The sequence below is a fragment of the Anopheles arabiensis genome, chromosome 3, assembly GCF_016920715.1.
Source record: "Anopheles arabiensis isolate DONGOLA chromosome 3, AaraD3, whole genome shotgun sequence".
NCBI lineage: Eukaryota > Metazoa > Arthropoda > Insecta > Diptera > Culicidae > Anopheles > Anopheles arabiensis.
In genome coordinates this window covers 61,622,034-61,641,873 of record NC_053518.1, presented here as the reverse complement: position 1 = coordinate 61,641,873, position 19,840 = coordinate 61,622,034, and the positions used below count along the sequence as shown (strand labels likewise).

The following is a 19,840-nucleotide window of genomic DNA, read 5'->3' as shown; positions in this document are numbered from 1 at the left end:
GATTTCTTTTTCCAACTGTCATATGCTGACCGTACAATTTCATTCCAGCTCCGCGGCGCCTGTTTTAAACCATACAAGGATTTGTTCAGTTTACATACCTTCTTCCCCCTCTCAAATCCTGGTGGTTGTAGCATGTACACTATTTCTGAAAGATTTCCGTTCAGAAAGGCGGTTCGCACATCCATCTGATGAAGATAGAACTGTTCGCTTTGTTTCCATTGATTGATTCCATTGATTCCACGATTGATCGCTTGTTTCCATTCAGGCCAATCGTCACGCTTCCGAAGTGCATCAATCGTATCGGGTAAATCTTCCACGTAATTTTCCGCGTTCAGTGCAAATGCGACATTAGCTTCATAATTACTAAAGCGCACAGTAGGATTTCGAAGCCTTTCACTACGACGAACTGCTACTTCGTTATTTTCTGTGTTGTCAATAACATCAGGCGTATCATTCGAGTTTTCATGACATGTTTCTTCCATATTTCCAACAATATCAGCCGATCTATTCGTAGTTTCAATATTTGTATTTTTCACGTTTTAATGCCCTCAGTCGATGTGTTCAAATAATTGCCAAAATCTTCCAGATGTCGAACAGTAAATTCAATATTACCATTTGTATCACTAACCTGTTCTGGTAGCATCCTTTCTTGGTCAAAAGAGGATTCTTCCAAACGACGATTCGACATTAATTCTTCGATTACAACATCACGAGCAACGATAATCTTCCGATGTACAGGATCCCACACACGATAGCCATTGATTCCGTAGCCAACAAGAAATCCTACTTGACTCTTGACATCAAGCTTCGTTCGCTTCTCTTTAGATATGTGACAAAATACCTTGCTTCCGAATATTCTGAAACGAGACACATTTGGCTTGTGCCCGAACCACAATTCGTATGGTGTTTTGCTCATACTTAAAGATGAGGATGGACTTCGATTGATCAGATGTACTGCCGTCAAAACCGCTTCATTCCACATCGATCGTTTGAATTTCGAATCGTCCAAAATAGCTCGTGCACGTTCCATAATCGTCCTGTTCATGCATTCAGCAACTCCGTTTTGTTGCGGTGTTTATGGAACGGTTGGTTCCATTGCAATGCACTTTTCCTCACAAAAATGAGTAAAATTTGAGTTGATATATTCACGGTCATTATCGCATCTCACTCGGAATATTCGACGATCAAAGTGAGCTGTAGCCATCGCTGTGTACTTAACAAAAGCATCGAAAACTTCCGCCTTTAATTTCACGTACACTGCTGTAAAATGCGTATAATCATCAATAAAGGTAACGAACATCTTCTTACCATCCCAGGAAGCTGGTGTGAACGGTCCACAAACATCGGAATGGATCAATTTCAATGGTCGCGATGATCGAGGTCGAGGAACTGTTTCAAATGGTAGCCTTGTTTGTTTTCCCATCATACACGATTCACAAATTCCTGCGTGCGGTTTCACATTTTCACAGTTGTCGATTCCTTCAACCATTTCAGCTTGGATGAGCTTCACCAGACCCGTGCTTCCAATATGACCATACCAACGATGCCATATTGTCAGCAAATCTTGAGAATCAGTAACCATGGCAGATTCGATATTTGGTGTTAAAATATCCAATTCATATAATCGACCTTTTCGACTTGCAGTGCACAAAACCTTAGATCCACGCATGATTTTTGCACCATTTTTGCTGAATTTTACTTCCATTACTTATTTATTTATTTACATTATTTATTACGCAAAAAGTTCAGGTACATACAATACATCGTGTACTGTGTATGACAACTGCTCGTCTTGTATTTTCACAAATATCTTCAAATCTCCAATTACATCACTGGTTAGTTATACTCTCGACTTGGCCACATTTATAACAATCGGTGAATTCAGTTTTCGAATATTCTGCAGATACTTTTTGTTGTTTACCATATGTTCCGATGCACCACTATCGAGTATTGTTATATCCATTGTTTTAGATTTAAGATTAGATTATAGATTAGATTAGATTAGACTAGATTATAGCATATTATAGCATGTAACTGTACGGAGAGAAATGAGGAATAAAACCCGGCACTTCTCGTTGAGCCTTGCAAGTGAATGGATGGTGTGATTATAACAGTTGGCGACGAGGCGGGCAATACATTAAAAAACGAATCGATAATGGCTACATTTAATATCGAGTCGTTTGTGCACGAGAAGTCCACTTGGCAAAGATGGGTGAAGCGGTTTGCTGGTGCTGCTAAAGTGTTCAAAGTGGATCCAGCGGACATGCAGCAGACGCTCCTGCATTACATGGGCAGTGAGACTTACAACGTGCTGTGTGACTTACTCTCGCCGGACGAACCGGAGGCGAAAACGTACGACCAGATCGTCAGCGCGTTAGACGATCATTTCGACCCCAAACCATTGGAAATGGTAGAGCTGTGGAAGTTCCGACAACGCACACAAAAGGAAGCAGAAAGCATCACCGAGTTCGTGGCGGCGTTACAACGTGAAGCGAAAAACTGTGCGTTTGGTGATTATTTACAGAAAGGGCTGCGAAACCAGTTTGTGTTCGGTTTACGTGACAAAATGATACGCGCGAGGTTAATAGGCGAAAAAGACTTAACGTTCGAGAAAGCAAAGCAAGTCGCATTCTCGATAGAAACAGTTAACGACGGTGTCGAAATTTTAGCCCAACGGGCTCAGTCAGTTAACTTTATGGATCGATATCCAGCGCCAAGAAGCAAGCGGTATTGTTTCCGATGCGGCAGTTCATCGCACTTAGCGAATAAATGCGAACACAAAATGAAAGTGTGTGCGTTATGTAAGAAGGTCGGTCATTTACAACGCGTGTGTTTCAAAATGGGGAAAGCACATGGGATGAACAATAAGAAACGAGTGAGTAGGACAGCAAATCTCGTGGAGCAATGCGAGGATAGTGACAGTCAGGATACAGAAGAGGATCAAATCCATAAAATAGATATTTTCCAAGTAGAAAATGTGAAAGATAGCAAAAAAAATTTTGTTAACGTACAAATTGGAAAATCACCAATTAAGTTCGAGGTAGACAGTGGTTCACCAGTTACTCTAATCAACGAACACGACAAAGAGAAATATCTTAAAAATATCAAACTCGTACAAACGAACGTAGAACTGAGAAGTTATTGCGGTGGGAAAATTTCTGTCGCAGGAATGGCTGAAGTGAAAATCAAGACAAAAGAAGGAATAAAGAAACTACGATTGTTCATAGTTGGGGGCAATAGGCAACCATTGTTGGGTCGCGAATGGATGAGAGCCTTAAATTACGATTGGAATAAAATCTTGCATGGTAAACAGTACACAGTGGATAAAATTATTGAATCATCGAATACCCAAAATGGTTTAAAAGCAATATTAGACGAATTTCCTGCAGTATTTTTGGACACAATAGGAAAAATAGAAGGTGTCAAAGAATCTTTGCATTTGAAAAATGGGACAAACCCAACGTTTCTTAAAGCGCGGCCTCTTCCATTTTCTATTCGAGATACAGTAGAAGAGGAATTAAAGAACATGGTGGATAAAGGCATACTAGTTAAGGTAGAGAGAAGCGAATGGGCGACCCCAATAGTACCAGTTAGGAAAACGGGTAACAAAGTAAGACTGTGCGGAGATTATAAACTAACAATTAACAAAGGGCTATTAATTGATGATTTCCCTCTGCCCACCATCGATGAACTTTTTGCAAACATGAGTGAAGGAAAAAAATTCTCAAAGCTCGATTTAGCCCAAGCATACCTACAAATGGAAATCAGGGAAAAAGATCAACACCTACTAACGCTGAATACGCACATGGGACTTTATCAACCCACTAGGCTTATGTATGGGGTAGCCTCTGCCCCAGCCATATTTCAAAGAGAAATAACTTCAATTCTACAAGGTATACCAGGAGTAACAATATTCTTAGATGACGTTAAAATAACAGCCCCAAATGATACGGAACATTTACAAAGATTACGAGAAGTACTAAAACGGTTTAATGATCACAATATGCGAGTAAACTTAAAGAAATGCGAATTCTTAGAAGATAAGATTGAATACTGCGGCTACATGATAGACAAGAAAGGAATCCATAAATTACAAGGCAAAATAGATGCAATAGAAAATATGCCAAGACCAGAAAACAAAGAGCAAGTACGCGCACTGTTAGGTTTGGTAAATTATTACGGAAGATTCATGAAAAACCTTAGCACACACATGTACCCAATCAACAATTTACTTAAAGATGAAGTTGCTTTTGAATGGTCTCCAAACTGTGAGAAAGCTTTCGCTTGGATGAAAGCAGAAATGCAATCGAAACAAGCGCTTACACATTACGATACAAAACTACCATTAATATTAGCCACGGATGCATCGCCTTACGGCGTGGGGGCAGTATTAAGTCACGTTTACGCAGATGGAAGCGAAAAACCAATACAATATGCGTCGCAAACCCTTACAAAGACTCAGCAAAGATATACACAGATTGACAAAGAAGCGTACGCTGTACTTTTTGGCATAAAAAAGTTTTTCAAATATCTATACGGTCGAAAATTCATACTAGTAACAGATAACAAGCCATTGACACAGATTTGGTCCCCACAAAAAGGGCTTCCGACACTCTCAGCTATGCGCATGCAACACTACGCAGTATTTTTAGAATCATTTAACTTTGAAATCCGATATAGAAACTCAAAAGACCACGGAAATGCGGATGGCATATCTCGCTTGCCGTTAAAGGGCGAACCCATATGCGAGGCAGACGAGATCGATGTCTTACAAATCAATCAGACTGAATCACTACCAGTACAGGCAAAAGAAGTTGCAAAATATACATTGAAAGACACTACAGTGCAAGAACTAGTACGGGCATTGAGGACAGGCCGGACAGTAGAGGGTCGATTTAGATTCGGAATAGATCAAACCGAATTCAGTTTGCAAAACGATTGTTTAATGCGCGGAATTAGAGTTTACATCCCAATACCTTTGCGTAAAACAATATTAAAGGAGCTACACATGGGTCATTTCGGAATCTCACGAATGAAATCCTTAGCTAGGACATACTGTTGGTGGGACTCTATAGATCGTGACATAGAAGAAACAGCGCGTGACTGTATGCACTGTGCGAAAGTTAGAAAAAACCCACAAAAGGTGGGATATAGCTGGGAACAACCAGTGGAACCATTTCAACGCATACACATAGACTTTGCAGGGCCATTTTTGGGACTTAATTTCCTTATAATTATAGATGCAGGAACAAAGTGGCCGGAAGTAAAAATAATATCAGACACGACAACAGAAACCACGATAGAAAAATTAAGAGAATTCTTTGCTACATTTGGGTTACCAGCCATGCTAGTGTCAGACAGAGGTACACAATTTACATCAGAAAGTTTTCAAACGTTCCTAAAGAAAAACGGAATTTTACACAGAATGGGTGCTCCATACCATCCGGCAACAAACGGTCAGGCAGAGAGGTTTGTTCAAACATTTAAACAGAAGTTGAAAGCGCTATCATGCTCTAGACCCGAGGTACACCTACATTTACAAAATATTTTATGGGCATATCGTAGGACGGCACATCCCAGTACTGGGAAAAGCCCTGCTATGGCCGTTTTTGGAAGGCAATTAAAATCAAAATTGGACCTAATGATTCCCGGATCCGAACAACATACATCAGATAAAGAGAGAGAAAGAACAGTTAGATCATTTGATGTGGGTGATAGGGTATCAGCCCGTGATTTTATGTCCAATAATGAGAAGTGGAGGTTTGGAAAAATATTAGAGAAAATAGGCACACTCCATTACAAAGTACAATTAGACGACGGAAGGGTATGGAAACGACATATAGATCAGTTGAGCCCCGGACCAGGAATGCAGTGGGAGGAGAATAATCTTGACTCACAGCAAAGAATACCTTTCGATATGTACCCTCCAATAATAGAAAACAATATACCCCAAAACATCAGCACAACGAACCAACGAACAAGAGACACACCCCTAAACGAGACTCCAACAGATAGCACAGAATATTTACGTAGATCAACAAGAGTAAGGAAAGCGCCTCAAAGGCTAAATCTATAATTTCCTTAGGGGAGGAGAGTTGTTATATCCATTATTGTAGATTTAAGATTAGATTATAGATTAGATTAGATTAGACTAGATCAGGGGTCTCCAAACTACGGCCCGCGGGCCGCATGCGGCCCTCAAGAGCTTATAATGCGGCCCACGATGACTTTGCCAGAGTTAATATAAATATTAAGTTATTATGACTTTTTCAAATAAAAATGTATTTTTTACTTTTCTTAGACAAAAATCAAGCTTTGGTTACTCGAAGCTATACAAGTAACGTTAGTATTTTGTTATCAAAACGAGATTTAAACGTTCAATCATCAGTTAAAGCTAGCGTCAAATGGCCCTCAACATAGTTATTTTTGAAGCAATGCGGCCCGCGAGCTGAAAAGTTTGGAGGCCCCCTGGACTAGATTATAGCATATTATAGCATGTAACTGTACGGAGAGAAATGAGGAATAAAACCAGGCACTTCTCGTTGAGCCTTGCAAGTGAATGGATGGTGTGATTATAACAAGTATCCATCGGAAATTTTCATCTAAATTCACATCACCAGTTAGGGTAAATGTACCAATAGTGGTGCAATTTGTAGTGGTGCCGATGTGTTTTAATGGATTTAAAGTGGCAGGAAGGACAATTTCTGAATATTTTAACACATACCAATTGGAATATGTTTTATCTACGCAATCCCAACCATTTTTATCATGAAATACATCAAATTTACGAAAAAATACATATTTTTGTGACTGCTTCGTTGCACCTATACTGGTGTTATGGTTCCTATAGTCGTCGTATTGTGTTCCTATAGTGGTGGTAAACAAAGATGCATAAAAAACGGTGTAAAATATCAATGAAACTTAGTTTCGAAGCTGTTTTTGTAGGAATAGCAAGGATTACTTCCATAATATTGGTTTCTTGAGTAATTTTATCGTAAAAAAATGTATAAATTTGACCAATGAAACTATTGACAAAAGTAATGCATCACATCTGTCGTCAACCTACACCCGGAAGAGCGTGCTTGATTTGAAGTCAATTTTTCATTCAGCCATATAAGCGAATATTGGCATGTGTTTGGTAAATTACCTACATAAAACTCATTTCTATTGCTTATTTTAGTGAAAACAGTACGATATGTCAAAAATATTCTCGAAAAAATCTAAAACGACCTGTTTTCATTGATTTTATAACTATAGCCACTATAGGAACATGCCTGTTTTGTGTACCTATAATGGCACTATGGTAAAAAACACTTAAAAATGCATAAATATGGTCAAAAGGCAAATAATTTTAGTAAAACAATAACATTACATAACAGTTATGTTGAAAAACTAGTAATTGCGTGGTTATGTGGTCGTTTAGAATGTTAACAGAAAAATGAGTTTCGTTATGAAATCCTAAGGATTTTGGAAAAATGTTGACACATTTCACAAAATAATGGATTTTTCGGTCACTAAGTAACGGAATGGCCCCATTTAACTTTTAAAACCCTTGTAAAAGGCTAAAGAACATTTCACACTAACGTAAATAACTTAATTACTTGTAATTTGCCGTATGAACCGCATTTTAGTGCAATACCACCACTATTGGTACTACCACCACTATAGGTACATTTACCCTATAAACGCCGTGTCGTCTTAGTTTTCCGCATAATGTGCCGTACTTTTCTTCTTCTGATTTTCCGCTTTTACGTGTCTTTCATTTCTTTTGTTTTCTGGACAATTTATACGCTTATGACCAGGTTTTCCGCAAGCATGACATTTGAAAACAAATCTTCCAGTATTTCCAGGTTTTCCAACTCTTCCAGAAAAGGCTGTGCTGGTTTCGACTGTTTCCACGTTGAATTTTCGTTTAACGGCTTCATTCAGCAAACGTGCTTTAACAAATTCCATCGAGCACTGTTCAACTGGCAACGTTTCCAATACCGTAATCAGATGTTCAAATGATTTCGGCATCGATTGTAGCAAAAAGAATACTAATACCGACTTATCCAACTTGATGTTAGCCGATTCAAGTTCCCTGACGAGCTTTTCGAATGATAAAATATGTTCTTGCAATGTTCGCTTTTCATCGAACTTCATCGTAGATACAAGTAAACGCAAGTAAAACACTCCGGAAATTCCTTTCTTAACGAAAATTTCCTTTAACGTCAACCAAATTGCACTTGGAGAAGTTTTTCCTTGAACATATTCCAGTTGATTATCGGCTATTTTATGTGTTGGGATCACCCTGTGTCGCGATTGCCGATCGGTTGACGGATAAGCCGATCACTCCCGATGATACGCGCTATCAGCGAGAGAGTGACAAGTTTCGGCTCTTCGCTCCCGACCGGCCCGTACGACGGACGTATTTCAATCCCGTTTGTTATTGTTGTATGAGTGTCCTAATTTATATATTATATTACATTGTAGATAATAAATCCATACCATTTTAAAAGTACAAAAGTGGCGACGAGGATAAAGGAAACACGGGAACAACGTATTGTGCTGGAAAGCCGTGTTAATTCATATCTACGTGCTGTGCTGCATTGTGCTAAATGGAGAACGGCCGGCCATCGCGCGACGGCCATGTCGAGCAGCAGCAAGAAAGCCTTAATGCCAACTGGATACAGGATATATTTCGGCAACAGCAAGATTCTCTACACCAGCAACAGCAGGCGTTTTTACAACAGCAAGAGCAGCTCATGACAAAAGTTTTCGCAACTATAAAGTTTCCGCAACCGACAGGATCGGAGAGTGTTATCGAAGCGTTAGCGAAGGACGTGCTAGAGTTCCGCTACAATCCGGATGATCGCGTATTTTTTGCCGGATGGTTTACACGCTTTGGAAGTTTGTTTGTGGATGATGCGAGAGAGCTGGATGATGCCATGCGTGTAAGATTGTTGCTGCGAAAGCTTGGGATGGTAGAGCACGAGCGATACGTTTCACACATACTACCGTCCAAGCCGGGTGATTTTGATTTTGACACAACTGTAACAAAGCTAAAGAAGCTGTTTGGCTCACCGTGTTCCGAGATGGAAAGGCGTTTTAAGTGCATAAATATGGCGAAAACGAGACAAGAAGATTTTGTATCATACTCGTGTCGTGTGAATAAGGCAGTGGTTGAATCTGAGCTAAGTGTTTTATCTGAAGAGGAGCTTAAATGTTTGATATTTGTGTGTGGTCTCAAGGATGAAAGTTATGCCGATGTACGTACACGTTTGTTGAGTCGTTTAGGAGACAAACGTGTGACTATCCTTGATGAAATGACAGAAGAATGCAAACGTCTAGCCACTTTGAGACATGATGATGCTATGATAAACGCCGATAAAACAGTCAGTGCAATACGAGGTCAGCAAAGCTATAGACCATATTCCAAAACACCAAATAACACTAAGCATGAGAGCAAGGCCGAGTCCTCGATTAAGTGTTGGTTGTGCGGTGAAGGGCATCATGCCAGGAGATGTCCATATAAAAGTCACCAATGTCGTAAATGCCGTCGGTACGGGCACATGGACGGATTTTGTAACTCCGCTTTAAGATGGTCCAACGGTGGGAGGCAGAAGAGCATAAGAACTGTTTGGATAAACAGAATTTCGAATTTTAAACGTGGACTGGTGAATGTTATTTTAAATGAGATGCCAACTCGGATGATGATCGATTCTGGTGCCGACATAACCTTAATATCTAAAAAGCATTGGTTGGATATGGGTAAACCGGCGATGACACAACCTGACATTAAAGCCAAAACAGCATCCGGAGAGCCTTTGCACATTTTGGGCGAGTTCCAGTGTATGATGAGCATAGGGCAGCAGTGTAAGCCGTGTATGGTACGTGTTGTTAACGCTGATTTACTACTGTTAGGTGCGGATGCTATGGAGATTTTTGGTTTGTGGGATGTTCCGTTATCATCAATTTGCCGGCTAGTCGATGTCGGCGATGTGAGCTGTGGAGCTCTTAGTACGTCATATCCGGAGTTATTTGCTGATAGGCTCGGGCGTTGTATAAAGACACAGGTTAAACTTCAATTGAAGGATGATGCTTCCCCTGTGTTCCGCCCCAAGCGACCTGTTGCGTACGCTATGTTACAGCCAGTGACTGATGAGCTTCAGCGGTTAGAGGATGAAGGGGTAATCACACATGTGGAGTATTCAGAGTGGGCCGCTCCAATAGTGGTGGTGCGCAAGGCAAACGGTAGTATAAGGATCTGTGGTGACTATTCCACAGGCCTTAATAATGCGCTAATGACACACCAGTACCCGTTACCTCTGCCAGAAGATATTTTCTCGAGCTTGAGCAATTGTGCAGTTTTCAGCCAATTAGACCTCTCTGACGCATTTCTGCAAGTGGAGGTAGATGAAAAATGTCGAGATTTTTTAACAGTAAACACGCATCGTGGGTTATTCAGATACAACCGATTGCCACCAGGTGTTAAAGCTGCGCCGGGAGCGTTCCAGCAATTATTGGATACAATGGTGGGCAGCTTGGCTGGAGTAGCTGTGTATCTGGATGATATTGTTGTAGGAGGAAAAGATATGGCAGAGCACGATCGTAATCTTCATGCCGTGTTAGAGAAACTACAAGAGTACGGTTTTACTTTACGTGCAGAGAAATGCAGTTTTCGGAAGCCCCAAATTAAATATTTGGGCCATTTGTTGGATGCAAAAGGGTTGCGGCCAGACCCTGATAAGATTACTGCCATCATTAAGCTCCAGCCTCCGACTGACGTCCCGGGAATGCGATCGTTTCTCGGGGCGATCAACTATTACGGAAAATTTGTCCACAACATGCGTATGTTACGGCAGCCTCTGGACGAGCTGCTGAAGGAAGAGAGATTATTTAAATGGACACCGCAATGTCAGCATGCTTTTGAGCAGTTTAAGAAGATTTTGGCTTCGGACCTTTTGCTGACTCATTATAACCCACTGCTCGAAATTGTAGTCTCAGCGGATGCTTCTTCGGTAGGCATTGGGGCTACAATATCACACAGGTGGCCTGACGGAAGAATGAAAGTGGTCCAACATGCATCGAGAGCGCTCACAGCAACGGAACAACGGTACAGTCAGCCTGATCGTGGAGGCTTGGCCATCATTTTTGCCGTCACCAAGTTTCATCGAATGCTGTTTGGGCGACATTTCTTGTTACAAACTGACCATCAGCCATTACTAAGAATATTTGGATCTAAAAAGGGGATACCAACATACACCGCGAATCGGTTGCAGCGTTTCGCTTTGACGTTGTTACTTTACGATTTTCATATCGAGTATGTTCAAACTGATAAATTTGGAAATGCTGATGTGCTCTCTCGTCTAATGGATCGACACGAAAAACCTGAGCAGGACTTTGTAATTGCCAGCATCGAGCTTGAGAGCGACATAGGAGCTTTAGTAAAGAATGCAGCAAGGATATTGCCGCTAGCTTTTGAAGACGTTGTGCGCGAGTCGCGCAAAGACCCTGTGCTTCGGGTGTTGTTAAAGTACATCCAGAGTGGATGGCCAAAGAGGCTAGAAGGCCGTGAGCTAAAAATTTTTCACGCGAGACGTGACTCTTTATCGGCAATTGAGGATTGCATTATTTTTGGAGACCAGTTAATCATACCTTTGTCGCAGCGCCAGCATGTACTTGAGTTGATGCACCAAGGACATCCAGGGATTGAGCGCATGAAAGGAATAGCACGAAGCTATGTATATTGGCCAAACATAGATGCAGATATTGAGGATATGGTGAAATGCTGTAAATCGTGCGCTTCTGCGGCTAAGTCTCCAAATCTAAGCTCACCGGTACCTTGGCAAACAACGGATGCACCTTGGCAGAGGGTACATATTGATTATGCTGGGCCAATTGAAGACATGTATTTCCTGTTAGTGATTGATTCACATTCCAAATGGCCAGAGATTGTACCCACCTCACAAATATCTGCTACTGCAACTGTTGCTATTTTGAGACGATTGTGTGCAGGACTGGGAATGCCAAATACAATCGTAAGCGATAACGGAAGGCAGTTCACGAGCATAGCATTTGCTGATTTTTGTAACACCAATGGTATTGAACACATCAGAACTGCCCCGTACCACCCGCAGTCCAACGGCCAGGCTGAACGGTTCGTGGACTCGTTCAAAAGAGCGTTAAAAAAGATTAAGGTGGGAGAGGTGTCGTTGCAGGAAGCATTGGACATGTTTCTTTTAACATATAGAAGTACACCTAATAAGCAGTTGGAAGGCATGAAAACACCAGCAGAAGTTATGTTTGGTCGCAAGATTCGTACTTGCCTAGAGCTGCTGCGCCCACCTGTAAAAGCTTCACCTTATCAAGATGATGGACAGTTTTCAACCAGAAGTTTTAACATTGGTGAATCTGTGTATGCGAAGAAATATCATTACAACACCTGGAGTTGGGTGCCAGCTATTATTGATAAGCGAATTGGAAAAGTGATGTACCAAGTGGTGAATTTTGCTGGTAAATGTTGGCGGTCACACATCAACCAGTTACGGCCGCGATTGAACAACAAGACTGATTTTAAGGCACAGGATTTACAGCCGTATGCTAAGCAGACTTCGATTGCCTTAGACATTTTACTGGATGAATGTCATTCCGATGCAGATACACAATCGCCAGCTTCGTTGTCGTCATCATCATCATCATCATCATCGTCATCGCCAGCTTCATCATCATCATCGCCAGCTTCATCATCGTCATCGTCATCATCGTCATCGTCATCGTCATCGTCATCGTCATCGTCATCGTCACCGTCGTCCGGCTCATTGTTATGCACTTCTCCATTGTCAGAGATGAGTACGGAAACGATTGCATCCCCTGGTTTTGAAACAGCAGATAGCGGATCACCATCGCCGGTACAGCCTCTACGCCGATCTTCGCGAGCTCGAAGACAACCGCAGTGGATGGAGTCGTACCAGCGTGATTAAAGAGGAGGGATGTTGGGATCACCCTGTGTCGCGATTGCCGATCGGTTGACGGATAAGCCGATCACTCCCGATGATACGCGCTATCAGCGAGAGAGTGACAAGTTTCGGCTCTTCGCTCCCGACCGGCCCGTACGACGGACGTATTTCAATCCCGTTTGTTATTGTTGTATGAGTGTACTAATTTATACATTATATTACATTGTAGATAATAAATCCATACCATTTTAAAAGTACAAAATTATGAATTAAAACCGATTTACACTTCGCATCTTGTTGCTTCCGTTTTAGCCGTTTTTCTGCATTTAGCGCTTCAATTTCTGCCGTCGGATCCACTTGAAAAAAATCTTCCTCTTCCAGAGTCTTTTCGATACAATGGAGTAACCCCAATTCTTCCAGGTATATTTCCATACGAAAACTCCAAATTGAAAAATTCGTTACATCAAAAAGATACACGCGTTGCATTCGTTCTTCCTCCATGTTGATTTTTCCAGAGTACTTCGATAATATCGACCGGAATGAACACGACCACCAACAATAAAATTATCTTCAATGAATCCCTTTTATATCCGCGACACACTAGTTAGGGACGTGGAGAGCCCATAACCTAATGAGTTTAGAATGTGTCTCTACAGTTTATTATACTAAACTACTACATCACTGAAGCTAGCTGCTTCTTTTATACCCGTCGTATATGCAATGGTCTACTTTGTTTTTCCAACAAATACAATCCAAATAATGCCCCATCGCGCGTTCTTCACCAGTGAGATTACTTAACCTTCCCTATCACACCAACGGTATGCAGTGCTAACGATCCCTATTTCAATGACTCGTTCCTTACTTCTTCTCCTTATTCCGTCAGATTACTGTTTTTTTCTTCGATCTAGCAGAACGAGTTTTTCGCATAACAATCAAATCTAAATGCCTAATCGCTCTTAACGAGTAAAATTTCACATAACGAGCAATTTCATTTGTGTTTTTGATACACTTGTATAGTGCCGATGTGAAAAAAATATATTACGCTCGGTAAACATTTAGCATTTCTATAATTTTGCTTACTAAAATACTATTGCAAGGAGGAAAGTATCGTATAGCTGCGTGTGCCATAAGTGTGTGGTATATTGATGAATGTCTCTGGCAGGCTGTTCTAGATCTACTTATACAGTGAACCCTCTCTTATTTGAGAGGCGATGGGACTGTTGAATAAGAGGGGTTTTCAAATTACAGAGGTGAAAAGTGAATGAAAGGTCCATCCAAAGAAGAAAGAGACAGAACATTTAGTATGCAGCCTTAACTGTTGCTATAGGAAACTGCGAACAGGATTGCCAATTTGAGCATACATCTTTCAATAACCATGGCAACACCATACACAAATAAAAGGGACACAGATTTCAGAGGTTTTCCAAATTAAAGGAACAAAAATGTACTGGAAATCAAGGGACTGTGCAAAATGTTCAAATAAGAGAGGATTTTCAAATTGGAGAGGTGTCAAATAAGAGAGGGTTCACTGTACATGATTTTTTGTGGGTACAGTATCGGACAGAATGATAGGACCCTAGTGTTTTCAACGCAGCATGCACCCGTTGGGACAGGTTTATGTGTGGTTTGTGTGTTTGTGTTTGTGTGTGTGTGCATGTGTGTGTGTGTGAGTGTGTATGTGTGTGTGTGTGTGTGTTCATGTGTGTGTGTGTGCATGTGTGTGTGTGTGTATGTATGTGTGAATGTATATTGGTGTGTGTGTTTGTTTCACAAGTAGGTCGTTTCGGATAGTTTTGTTAGTAGTTTTTTGTGTTGTGGGTTAGGTTTTTGATGTAATAAGCAGGACCACTGCCCTCGCGATCAGTTTTTTTCGATATATTACCAATTTTACGGTCTTCTTTCGCCGTGGTCTTCTGAAGACGTCCGATTGACTTGCGCGTTTCGGTTGTCCAAGCGCGTTTCGGTTGTTTAAGCACGTTACGGTTGTCCGAAGCGCGTTTGCCACAAAAGTGCTCGATCGTTCCATTACGAACTCGATCGTTTTGCGCTTAATGTCAGCAGCCGCCATTCGCTTTATCATATGGCGCTGATAATCGGTACAATGTTTACCTCGACCCATTGTTACTAACATTGCTTGCTTGGACCGTCAAGAACGGGCTGGTTAATGTAGTGTCTAAGTATAGGTATAGCGTAAGCGTATAGTGTAAGCGTATAGTGTAAGCGTTAGAGATAAGTATATCTATGTATATGTAAGGATAGGAATAAATCGTCAGTCATAAAACAGTACTCGATTAAGCAACACGCAACTCTATAATAGTTGGCGACGAGGATAAAGCTACCGAAAAAGTCAAAGTACACAAGTCTAAAGTCATGTCGTTAATCGGTGAAATTGAACCATTTGTCATGGGCGAGAGCATCAGGGAGTACTTGGAACGTATGGATATTTTTCTCCAAGTAAACGAGGTGGAACCATCGAAGAAGACGATTATGTTGCTGACCTTGGGTGGAGCGTCGCTGTATAGCCTCATATCAAAGCTGGTGTTGCCTGAACAGCCAAAAACGGTGAACTATGAGAAGCTGTGCATTAAGCTACAAGAGCAGCTGGAACAGAAAGTCAACGTAGTAGCGGAACGGTTTAACTTCAGAAACTGTCTGCAAAAAGATCGGTCGGTTGCAGAGTACATCGTTGAACTAAAAGCACTCGCACAATCGTGTAAATTCACGTGCTGTTTAGCACAATGCTTGCGAGATCAACTAGTAGCTGGTGTTCGAGATGAAGGATTACGAAAACGTCTTCTACGAGAGTCGGATTTAACATTCGAGAGTGCAGAAAATATCGCCAGAACGTGGGAAGCTGCAGATGAACAAAACGAAACGTTTGCAGCGAAGGAGAAACCGAGGGAGATGGCGGTGATAAAGTGTGCGCCAAAAAGAAGCGTCGGTCCGAAAGTGCACTACTACCGTGGAAGCAGTACACCTATACATCAACAGAGCAGTGCGCATAAGCAGGAGAGCAAGTGTTACAGATGTGGAAGAGCGCATAATCCACAGACATGTCCTGCGCGTATGTGGCAGTGTTTCACTTGTAAGAAGTATGGTCATGTGTCGTCGTGTTGCCGAAATACTAACGTGCATAGTTTGCGATCGGAATATAGGGATGTGTCACTAACACGCATATTCGATGATAACGCGATTAGTAGTCCAGAAGTGTGCGTACTAAAAGTTAATGAGAAAGACGTTGCGTTTGAGATAGACTGTGGTGCGTGTAATACAGTCATACCGGAGAGTGTGTATAACGAAAAATTTGCCAATATCGAATTAGAACAAACACATTTGCGTTTTATTACGGCATCGGGTCAACGTGTAGTACCGTTAGGAAAAATATGTGTAAATGTAAGCACAAAGAGTAAAACGGTCAGTCTAGAAATAACAGTAATCGCAACTGAAAACAAAGGGAATCCTCTACTAGGTCGTGATGCGTTAGACATATTATTTCCTAATTGGCGAAAAAGTTTTAATTTAAATCAAATTGATACCGATAAATGGCTTGAAGAAATAAAAAAAATGTTTCCGAATTTAACAAACGGTGATCATAAAGAAGCGATAGAAGGATTTGAAGCGAATTTAGTGTTAAAGCCAAACTATACACCCATATTTCACAAAGCGTATTCAGTGCCGTTCGCTCTAATTGAAAAAGTAGAAGCCAACCTAACTAAATTAGTGGATGACGGTATACTTGTACCAACACGTACATCGGCGTGGGCGAGTCCTATAGTGGTGGTAGGAAAAAATGATGGCTCTGTACGCATTTGCTTGGATGGAAAAGCTTCAATAAATAGGTACCTTTCGGTTGAACATTACCCATTACCGAGGATTGATGATATTTTGGCAAAAATTGCAAATTGGAAAGTGTTTTGCAAAATAGATCTAACAGGAGCGTATTTACAAGTTAAGCTATCGGAAAGTTCTCAAAATGTGTGTACGATAAATACACATAAGGGTTTATATAAGTACACTAGAATGCCATTTGGAGTACAATCAGCACCTGCAATATTTCAAGCTATAGTCGATCAAATATTGTTAAATACTAAAGGCATTGCGTATATGGACGACATACTAGTTGGTGGAGAAAACGAAAAACAATGCAAAGAAAATTTATGTGAGGTTTTAAAAAAGCTAGAAATTCATAAAGTAAAGATAAATGAAAAAAAGTCGGAATTTTTTAAAACTGAAGTAGAGTACCTAGGCTACAAAATATCAAAGAACGGAATAACACCGAATGAGTCGAAAGTAAAAGCGATTATTAAAGCACCGGTACCATCAGATGTGATGCAATTACAAGCGTATCTAGGCATGATAAACTACTACAGCAGGTTTTTGCCAAATCTAGCAACAATACTAAGTCCAATGTATGAACTTCTACGCAAAGAGAAAAAATATGAATGGTCAAAGGAGTGTCAGGAATCATTCGAGAAAACAAAAGCAATGTTAGTTACCAACAACATTTTAGTACCGTTTGATCCAAAAAAACCTGTCATATTAGCAGTGGATGCAAGTCCTTACGGGTTAGGAGCAGTGTTGTCTCATGAAATTGGAGGAGTAGAAAAACCTATATATTTTGCTTCAACAACTCTTTCTCAAGCACAGAGAAATTATGCTCAGGTTCATAAGGAAGCATTAGCTGTTATTTTTGGTGTCCAAAAATTTCACAAGTACATTTACGGCATCAAATTTAAACTGGTAACTGATAATACAGGTGTCAAAGAAATATTTAAACCGTCAAGAACAACATCTTCTATAGCAGTAGCTAGGCTGAGCCGATGGGCATTGTTATTAGCGAATTATGAATACGTGATAGAGCATAGACCAGGGAAATGTATGAGTCATGTGGATGGGTTAAGCAGATTACCCTTGGCAGAAGTTTTAGAGATAGAAGATGAATTCACACAATTAAACACGATGTCGTCTTCCTCAATTGTAGATATTGAGTTGGTCAAACAATTCCAAAAGTCAGATAGTATTTTGCATAAAGTCTACATAAATGTGAAGTACGGATGGTCAAATAATGTGAATTGGGAATTGAAAGATTATGCTAAAGTTCGCAACAGTTTAGCAATCGAAGATGGAGTGTTGTTTTTCAACGATCGAGTAGTAATACCAGATAAACTAAAAGATAAAATAGTCAGTCTATTCCATGAAAATCATGATGGGTTAGTAAGAATGAAAATGTCAGCTAGAAAACTCGTATGGTGGAAAAATATGGATAGAGATTTTGAACAGTACATAAAAGCATGTCAAGTCTGTCAGTGTAGACAAATCGTACCAAAAGAAATAGTCACAACGAAATGGGTACAATGCACGCGTCCGTTTCAGAGAGTGCATATCGATTTTTTCTTTTTTGAAAATAGTACACTATTCATAATAGTCGATAGTTTTTCCAAGTTCATGGAGGTTAAAATTATGAGAAGCACTAATGCGGAAAATGTCATAGAGATGCTTGAAATATTTTTTGCATGTTTTGGATTGCCAGAGGAAATAGTGTCAGATAATGGTCCTCCTTTTGGTTCAGAAAAGTTTTTGTCATTCTTAAGAGCAAAAGGTATAAAAGTCAGTAAGTCCCCGCCGTACCACCCACAGTCAAACGGGTTGGCCGAGAGAGCGGTTAGGACAGTAAAAGATAGTCTTAAAAAGTATTTGTTGGATACGAGATTAAAACCATTAAGTCTACAAAGGAAGCTGAATCATTTTCTAATCAGTTATAGAAACAGTCCATGTACGGTAACTAAAGTCACACCATCAGAGAGAGTATTTTGTTATGTACCACACACATTAATAGCAAAAGTAAATCCTATAAAAGGACATGAAAGACAAGTCTCAACGAAGGAAGAAACAAGAAAGCAAGTCCATGTGATAAAGGATCAAGATGAATATGAAGAAGAAGAAGAAGTGTATTATAAAAACCACTTTAAGGAACATATGAGATGGATTCCAGCAATAGTCAAAAAGAAAATAAGTGGTTTAAGATACTTGATTAGTCTGAATGGAGTAATACGTATGGTGCATAAAAACCAAATAAGGAAAAAGGATAATCGAATGAATAAGAATGTAATCATAACACCAACAAATGTAAATATTTCACATAAAAGGAAAAGGAGTGAATCAAGTCCTCCGCAGTTAAGACGTTCAAAAAGATTAGAAGGACAACCAAGATTGAAATATCCAAGATAGAAGTAAACTTCGTTTAAGGGGGGAGAATGTAGTGTCTAAGTATAGGTATAGCGTAAGCGTATAGTGTAAGCGTATAGTGTAAGCGTTAGAGATAAGTATATCTATGTATATGTAAGGATAGGAATAAATCGTCAGTCATAAAACAGTACTCGATTAAGCAACACGCAACTCTATAATAGTTAAAAACTTGGACACGGCTGATCCCGTGCTTTGCCTGCGTTCTAATTCTATACGCGATGAATTACATCGTTGTCGAGCAGCGAAAACATAGCATGGATAAAAACTATCAACGAGTACGCGAGTAAGCGTCTTCCCTTCAAAATCGAGAACAGAATACTGCCGCGCTCATGAAACAAAAACCCATTGAAAAGAACAACTGCGCACCAGATCAATGCACGCACCAAGTTTTGCATGCGCACACAACGTTCAACGCAGAGATGCACGAAGGCCTTTCAATGGCGTGCACTGGAGAAAACACCTGTGAGGGAATGCCGAGTTCATTGCTATTGATCGCGTGTCCATTTCGCACCGGTGTCGCATTCACATACATGAAACAGCACACCTGCGTTTTCGTCCGAGGTTAGTTTTTATCCAAGTGTAAACGTACGATAATTCACATGATAACACACATTATCAGAATACTTTCAACGCAATGTGACATCATGGCAAGCTAC

At 40.4% G+C, this 19,840-nt stretch overlaps 2 protein-coding genes across 2 annotated transcripts; both read left to right on the top strand.

Annotated features, from left to right (window-relative positions):
* Window positions 1-1,975: 1,975 nt before the first annotated feature.
* Window positions 1,976-8,157, top strand: LOC120901101. Its single transcript, XM_040308808.1, has 2 exons — window positions 1,976-2,727; window positions 8,148-8,157. Exons 1-2 carry the CDS (start codon window positions 2,093-2,095, stop codon window positions 8,155-8,157), a joined length of 645 nt encoding a protein of 214 aa, XP_040164742.1. The 5' UTR covers window positions 1,976-2,092.
* A 6,950-nt stretch (window positions 8,158-15,107) lies between these two features.
* Window positions 15,108-19,314, top strand: LOC120903862 (uncharacterized protein K02A2.6-like). Its single transcript, XM_040313519.1, has one exon. The coding sequence runs from the start codon at window positions 15,309-15,311 to the stop codon at window positions 19,164-19,166; it is 3,858 nt and encodes a 1,285-aa protein (XP_040169453.1). The 5' UTR covers window positions 15,108-15,308; the 3' UTR covers window positions 19,167-19,314.
* The last annotated feature ends 526 nt before the right edge of the window (window positions 19,315-19,840 follow it).

What these genes read in the sequence shown, in the direction of transcription:
- LOC120903862 (XM_040313519.1), top strand. Translation starts at nt 15,309, where the DNA reads ATGTCGTTAATCGGTGAAATTGAACCATTTGTCATGGGCGAGAGCATC.
- LOC120901101 (XM_040308808.1), top strand. Translation starts at nt 2,093, where the DNA reads ATGGATGGTGTGATTATAACAGTTGGCGACGAGGCGGGCAATACATTA.